Genomic DNA, 8,225 nt, shown 5'->3' with positions numbered 1-8,225 from the left:
GTGGTGATGGTGGCTCATAAATGACACACTTCAGCTTTAAAAAGTTGGAATTGTTGTTTTAAGTGCTTACAAGCTCTTTAATTTGGCCATTCTAATGGTAGTCAAAAGCACCACACAGTTAAAAGATTAATACATTATCTGAAGAAAATGTTAGTGGTGGTTCTTTGAGCAAAATGTGGTTACGTAAATGCAGCTGCTTCAATGTTACTCGGATGTTTACAGCTCAAATAATACTTTTTTTTTAAACATGTTTTTACAGATTAATTAATGCAAGTACTTTTATAAAATTATAAGCTTACATTTTCTGCCTTTTAAATCCTCACAAAATTGGCCCCATTCACTCCCATTGTAAGTGCCTTAATGTAACTTCGATTTTGCATATAAAAAAAAGGATGGATGGATGTCAAGATTATTTTTTGTAGTAATCAACATTATGCCACACATGCTAGCTATTGAGTTTAACTTGTTCAAAAAAAAAAAAAAAATCTGAATATCACAAGGATTCAAGGAAACTTTTGGCACACAGTTTCCTTTCAAACTTTGCGTATACTGTATTTGATCATATCATTGTGAGAAAGCAAAAATGCTAATTATTGTAAGAGATGGGATGTGTTTTATGATGATGACAGAGTGTTTGGCTACGATTCTCTATGGGAGAACACAGCAGGAGGTCATAAAAAGGCTCAGCATTGTTCACGCACTGCAGATTAGTGCCTCCCTTCCGCTGTCAGACCCCTCCACGGCCCACTGAGCAGTCGCTTGTAGCAGCTTTAAAGCCTGAAGCTTAATGTTTCACCTCTAAGCCGGATTCAAACAATGCAGAGAGACCTCACCCCTGATGGGGGATATAACTCATATCATCTTACTAATGATGCTTACACTAGCTATGTGCCAGAGTTAAGTCTATGCACTAAAAAATATCTGTATGTTAAGGCAAGTTCTAGAACTGGAACATGACATTGGACTTGTTGATTTAAGGAAGCTAAAGTGCTTTTTAAGGTAGGAATGAGCTTGTGCATGAAACCAACCAAAAGTGAGTGTTAATTTTCTTATAATACAGTAGGAGAGTTTTTAGTACTGGTATATTATGTAGACAACATCAAGTTACCTTGGTAATCCGTATTACCATGACTCCTAGTTCTTTGTTAACTTTTTTCTGATATTAACGACCCTTTACTAATTATTCCACAGGAAAAAAATGGTTCTCAGCTCTGTGTGGGTTCTGGGACACAACCAACCAATCAGAAGTTGAGAGTTTTGTTCTCTTTGAGAATTTTGACTGGTCTGTTAGTGTGGTCATGGTAATGTCCTGGTTTCAGTACTGTGGATTGTCCTTAGTACATGGGAGCCCTTCCACCAAGCAGTATTTATAATATTTGGTAATGGTATACGGTAAGTTAAAGGATTTTGTTGTTGTTGTTTTTAATGCGATTTTCTTCAACTCATCATTGAGATACAAAAACAGTACATTTGCCTCAGTCTTTGATATTTTTCTTTTTCAATGTTCTCTTTTATTCTTCTGTTTAATAAAACATCTTTAGCATAAGTAAGAAGAGTATGCAGTCTGTTTTTAAGCAATGTGCAATTTATAACCTTATTGGTTATTTTTTAATCTGTTGTTGGCTGAAATGCAAGAATACACTAATTTCTTCAGTTTCCATTATTTCTTTTAAAGCTGCATTAATCTAGCACTGACAGATTTCAGATGGAGAAAAAGAAGGTTTATGTGGAGAAAATGGGGGAAGGCAACAGGAGCAATTTATGTCATGGTGGATTGTGTGTTTGATTAATATCTGAAAGCATGAGATTGATTTAGAACAATCCTGCTGCTTCAGTAAAAGACAAATTATCTCCACTGTGACTGAAAATATATTTTCAGTGCACATGCATTGAATTTATGCAATGAAACACCTATTTATATGTTAATGGACTGCTGGCACTACAGCATTTTGGAAATCCCTAAATGCTAAAGATAAAAACAGAATTGTTGCTCGAGAATATCAGCTTATTAAATTATTATTTTTAGGATGGAGAGGTTTGGGAATATGAATTCAAGTTTATTTGGTAAATATAATTCTAAGAGTCCCCACCAGTTCTAACTATTTGTTCTCTTTAAGGGTAAATAAGAGTCAGGATGGGCTTTTCTGGCAGAGGTCTTGCCATGGATGGGATTGGAGACTGGTAATGTTTTCCTCAATGTTCATGTGCAACAAGAATGCAAATATTTAGAAATATTTAAACTTTTGTACGACTGCATTTCAAGGTATTTGTCTGTAGAAACCACTGCTATGACTATGATAATTTACAATACTTACAGTCATCATGCATTAAAGAGGGTAAGAAATCTGCAAAAGTAACTTGCAGCATGAATATATCAATCTTTTTCAGTCCTTAGTTGATTTAAACCATTTTAAGTTTATTGCCAAAACAGCTAAATTAATCTGTCTTTTATACAAAATCACTTGCAACCTTCAACAGGCCCTCCAACAAAATCATGAAACGACGAAGCCAGTCACCATTTCGTGACGTTTCACCTGTACCGTCACATTACTCAGAACCGGTCTCATTATTACACCACCGGGTAACACTGCAAAATCATCCAGCTCTATATTACAGAGTCATTATAGATTCTATAAAGATTGTAAAGCAGGAAATTTTTTTTATAAATAGATAGACACCTACAGTGCATTTCAAATTGTTTAATCTAAACAATAAGTTACTTAAATAGCTGTTAATATAAAACATCTTTGTACACTTGTATTGTGTAGGATGTAATTGCTAGCCTTCCTCGCCTCCCTGGTGTAAAAGGGGCACTAAGGGATGACGATGATGATGATGACACTCGGAGTCACAAGAGTCTACCAGCGGTGATGACTGCATTAACCCTCCAATCCAGACAAAATAGGCCACACAGAAATTCTGAGAATAAAGTCATTTCCAGAAGTCCCCCTCTTATAAGTTCCAGGTACAGAATAGTGACCATTCCAGAGCTAAATGTTTATACAGGCTTCATACATTACACATTATCAATTGGATACCACAATGAGATCAGTCATTCCAGGAAAATGGTGTCCCAGGTGCAGTTTGATTGTGATAGGCACTGGGTGCAAAACTGTCTTCAAACTTCCACCGATCACCAAATCCAGAAATACTTGGAAGGAAATGGACCCCCGAGACCACCTTGTAGGGCTGGATGCAGGTATTAAATCCTTTTTTCCTATTAACAGCCACTCTACTTCGTGCCACAGTGAACTGAAAACAGTGAGGCCATATAAAAGACCAAATGTGAGAATCTGCCACTGAAAATCCCTACTATTCTAAATATTGTGAATGTGGAGGGAGTTATTTAGTCTGGAAACCCTGAAAATGAAAACAGGACTTCTCAACAGAATTCAGTGACCTTTCTTTCTTTGGCCCATAGGAAGGTACATTTTTATCAATACATGTCACTGTAGGCAGAAGACACTTTTTGCAAGTCTTGACTTCTTGCTGCATTTAGGGGACTGTTCATTAAATTCACAGAGCAAAAATGAAAAGGCACAGTCGATATCTTGCCCGGCTTATATGTGCAGAGTCATTTTCTGCTTATTAATGATTTAAAGCGTGGTTAGACTCTGCATTACATGGGCAAGTATTTTTCTGCTTCCCTCATTTATTTGTGACTGCAAGGTGCATAAGGGAGCATGTAGAGCTGTAAACTAAGAGGCAGAGAAAGAAACCATACAGATTTCTATTCAGTTACTCTCAGCCCCCACAGCTGAGCCAATAAAATGAAATTAAAGTGTCCCAGTAAAGTGGAATTAAACAGAGCAACAAGAGAACAGGACTGCGAGCTTGTAAAGTAAACAAGTTTAAACGGCTTCTCTCTTGTCTCACTGGTAGACACATCACTTGTTATTTGATTTCAGAGCAATTAGTTGCAGTATGTCTGCACTTGCCGAATGTTGGAACTATCACTAATAGATCTGAGTGAATAACCAAAATGGTAATAGGAACTTAATGTGATTGAAAACCTGATAATATTCATATGTTTATCTGTTGCAAAGTCAACAGTAGAGAGGGAAGATTGTTTAGTCTGACGGAATCTGGCATGTAGTGATGGTATAGTTTTGTTCACTTGGTAATGTTCTACAAGCCAATATGTCACCAGCAATAAATGCCATGAAATGGCCACTAAGAAATACTGTATAATGTTCTTTCTTCTCACATAATTTTTCCAACATGTGAGTGGTGCTTGCCCATGCAAAACTTTAGTGTAACTATGAAGATTCTAGGGGGTTACTAGGTTGTTCTTGGTGGTTGCTAGGTGCACAATTTGAGATATCATTCCTCTCTGTAGCGCAAAAAGGAAATATGTGGCGTATTTACACAAGTTTCCCACCAAAGTTTCAAAATTAGTTTGTTGAAATCCCTAACCCTAAAAGCCAAATCTTACTCTACGCAAGTATGTGAACCCAGACTTTTCTAGCTATACAAGCTCAATCTTGTGCATAGTTGTGTTCCAAAATGTGTCAGCAATTCATAACACAATGCAAGTATGCGTTGCATTCTCAATGTTGCCACAAGGGGTGCTATAGCGAGATTAGTTTGAACTGTCTGCTCTACCATGAATTTTCTCTTTTAAGCCAACTACTGTCATGGCGGAGCAAAAGTTTGAAACCCTGTTAAGGTATTGCTGAGCAAGTTAGTTCAAGTTAATATATTTATCGAAACTTACTAGAATTATAACATATCCAGTTTAATGGCACCCCGCTTGAGTGCTGAGGTTTGTTCCCGCCATGGCAAAGCAAGAACAAACTAAACTCTGGTGCCTTTTTGGGGTTCCAGATGCAATTTTTCTCACTCAAATTTATAAGCTCACAATTCAAGCATACTGTGGACTAATTTCAAGAAATTGGTCAAATTTTTTAGAACACCCCCCAAATAATAAAAAAACACTTAAGTTATTCATAAAAAATATATTATTGTTTACAATCTTATGTTGAACAGAAATAAAAATACATGTTTTTTTTGGGGTTTTTTTGCCCTAAATTTGTTAGCATGTAATTTTGGTTATGTTCACTCTATCTCTCTTTTAAAGTCTTATTGTATTCCACTACTAGATGGTAGCAAGCACTAGGAATTTTTTTTTTCCTCTATCAACTTACGTCACAAAATGCAGATCTGAAATGTAGGTGGTGCTCTAACATATTTTAGCCCTCACAGATGTGCTCGTCCATAGACATTCAGTCTAATTTTCAGTTTCAATCCTCTATTGTTTCATCGAATATCTCTACCTCTGAGTGGACTAGAAGTTCAATCTAGGTGTCATTAGAAATCTAAGATTCTCCCCTTTGAAATGTTATAAAAGATGTTATAACCAATAGTCAAAAACATATTATTCAGATTATTTGTTTTGCATGCTTTTCCTGATGGACTGCTTATTTTGTTCTGAATATCTTAGACATAACATTGGATTATTCACCCAAGCAAGCTCAAAGACAAGTAAAAAATAGCAAATTTAGTATAAAACTGCCTATGGTAAAAGCAAATAGAACTGTTTGGGCTACTTGGGGGTTACAGCTGCATTGATCAGGACATAAAAGAGAATTTGTATTTGTATATGATTAAAACAATCATATTTCACTTTTTGATTCTTTCAAACTGTGGTGTTATGGCAACAAAATTATCAAGCACAACTAATGTTTACACCTTTGTGTTGGATTATTCAATGGCAGATTCTTATAACTTTTACTTGGTCACTCATGCACAAAGTATGCAAGTCTGCATGTGTGTTGTAATTTTTTAGTAGTATATACATACACCATCGCTCTATATATTCTATATATAAGTATACTGTACACTCCTGTTTTTAAATAGTATTTCAAAATCGAATAATTTTTTCATGTTTTTATGAAAAGGCCAGACAAAATGGAAACCAATTCAGCAAAACATGCTCATGCATTCAACCATCTGAAAATTGTACCTGTCGGCCAGACGGCTCTGTCTGTTAAGGTGCACAGTGTTCAAGGAAATGGGCCCTACCTGTCCCCTTTCAAAGCCTCTGGAGTGTCCATGGGATCTCGCCTCTCTTTCCAAAGTCCTGTAGTGCAGGCAGTGTACCCTATCAGTTCTGACACTGAGCAACAAATGGAGCAGACTGATAGAGCATGCCAACCCCTGAGGTCTGTACTGAAGAAAGCACATGCACCAAATGGAGGAGTGTGTAACTGCACACTGGTGCCCCACCTGCTGGAGCCATTTTCTGGGTTCCAAGAGCATCTGTGCTGCCAGATCCTCCACTCTCCCCTACCTCATCGCGCAGCTCTGCCACAGGTCCATATACCTTGCCACCTGAAACAGGTGCATCTGGTGCCTGCCCGCAGGGGCCCATATGGCTCCCTGATGGAACGCACTGTGGAGCTTTGCAACTCCCAAGGACAAAAGCTTCCCAGGATCACCATGACTTGCCCAACACCTTCTCCAAAACACCTCTGTCGTACTGAGACGAGACATGTGGCTTGATAGACAAAACAAGCATTGCACTGTTACTTAATAATAATGCCCATATATAGGGATAGTTTACCAAGAATACAAATTATGTGATTCTTTACTCATCCTCATGTCGTTCCAAAACTGTAAGACTGTTTTTCTTGTGTGGAAGTTTAGCAGAATGTTGACTCTGCTCTTTTCCATTCTTTGAAAGTGATTGATGATTAGAGCCTGTAAAGCTCAAAAATTGAAAAAAAGCATCCTAAAAGTTGTGCATGCGAGTCTTCTGACATCAAACGATAGCTTTGTGCAAAAAATAGGACTTCAGAAAGTGTGTTATAAAGTTTATATTCAAGTTATTCAATTTCAGGAAGTTGTTATTCGCTGATATTATCTCAATAATGCAACACAATATTGGTTCTCATGTCCCTCGTAATATATGCGCATATTCAAATTGCACAAATGAGAGTTGAGGACTATGGCAGAGGGGAAGACTTTAAGTGAATTACTTAAATTTCGGTCAGCTCGTCACACAAAGCTATCTTATGGCTTCAGAAGACTTTAAATATAGTGCACAATTCATATAACTAATGTTTTGGTACTTTTATGATGCTTTTTTTTTTGTCAGGAACTTGACAGTCCAATAGAGCTTAAAATAGGGTAGCATAAACATTTAGTTTACTCAGGCACTAGGGTATTCAAGCTTGAAATCATGATCGCCAAGGAGACTGATGATGTCAAGGTTTATAGTGAAAAAGGAGTTATATTTTGGTCTGTTCTCCCCGAAAACTGGATCACTTCAGAAGATTTGGATTAAACCACTGGAGTTTTATGGATTACCTTTATGCTACCTTTATGTCATTTTTGGAGCTAGAAAGTTTAGTCACTTTTCACTTGCATTTTATGGACAAACAGACAACACATCTCCATTCAAATATCTTTGCTTGTGTTCTGCGGAAGAAAGAAAGTCATACAAGTTTAAGATGACATAAGGGTGAGTAAATTATAAGAATCATCATTCTTGGGTGAACTATTCCTTTAAAAGACTATAAAGCCAAGTCTCTTAGCACTGTTCCTGATTGCTCAGCAATTATTGGAGATGAGTTCATATCACTTCTGTTCATCGCTCTATTTTGTCAAGTCATTATCGAATCACGTGTCGTCTTTTATCTGGTTCCCTTAAGGATTATAAAGCCATGTCAGAACTGAACATGGGGGGGCTGCACTGCTCCACAGAATCTCAGTGAGCAGTACAGGAAGTGTCTCAGAGGAGCTGTACATTTTCCAGGGTGTTAAGACCCCTGAGGTACAAATCCATTTTACTGTCTTACTAAAGTGAAATAAAATATTTTTTCTTCACCTTACTCTCCATTGCTTTCTTCTTTTCTTTTTCTAAGTAAAATCGAAGCAATTTGCTTTGTTGAGCATAATCTAAAGTAATATACTATAATAATATGCATCAGATCTATTGCCAATGACCATTTAAAGCTGCTTTGTGTTATTTAAGACTCAATGAAGTCAACTCAGGAGTCTAAATTCACTTAACTTTTACCCACTTTGCTGGCATAGTTTAGAGAAAAAATATTATTTAAAAAAGTATCATTTTTCATTGACAACTCCCAAATTTAGAGGATAAATAGCCACTACCATTTATTTCATGAGGATTAAACAGAATGCTGGAACATCATTAGTTCACATTATTGATATTATTGAAACAATGGTCCAATGACCAGTGTCATTTTTTGGCTTGACAC

General features: G+C 36.8%; 1 protein-coding gene across 4 annotated transcripts; it reads left to right on the top strand.

The window, feature by feature from the left end:
* The first annotated feature begins 896 nt into the window (after positions 1-896).
* On the top strand, positions 897-7,817 carry LOC127637644 (uncharacterized). Of its 4 annotated transcripts, none has more exons than XM_052118815.1 (7): positions 897-999; positions 1,192-1,392; positions 2,118-2,181; positions 2,479-2,581; positions 2,769-2,965; positions 3,078-3,180; positions 5,899-7,817. In XM_052118815.1, the coding sequence occupies exons 3-7, from the start codon at positions 2,135-2,137 to the stop codon at positions 6,502-6,504; spliced, it is 1,056 nt and encodes a 351-aa protein (XP_051974775.1). In that variant the 5' UTR covers positions 897-999; positions 1,192-1,392; positions 2,118-2,134; the 3' UTR covers positions 6,505-7,817. The 4 variants fall into 4 exon arrangements, with proteins under 4 accessions (XP_051974775.1, XP_051974774.1, XP_051974773.1 ...); XM_052118814.1 differs by having other exon boundaries at positions 3,062-3,199; positions 5,901-7,817; XM_052118813.1 differs by having other exon boundaries at positions 3,053-3,199; positions 5,901-7,817.
* The last annotated feature ends 408 nt before the right edge of the window (positions 7,818-8,225 follow it).

Source organism: Xyrauchen texanus, chromosome 45 (assembly GCF_025860055.1).
Source record: "Xyrauchen texanus isolate HMW12.3.18 chromosome 45, RBS_HiC_50CHRs, whole genome shotgun sequence".
Taxonomy (NCBI): Eukaryota; Metazoa; Chordata; class Actinopteri; order Cypriniformes; family Catostomidae; genus Xyrauchen; species Xyrauchen texanus.
This window is presented reverse-complemented; position numbering and strand designations above follow the sequence as displayed.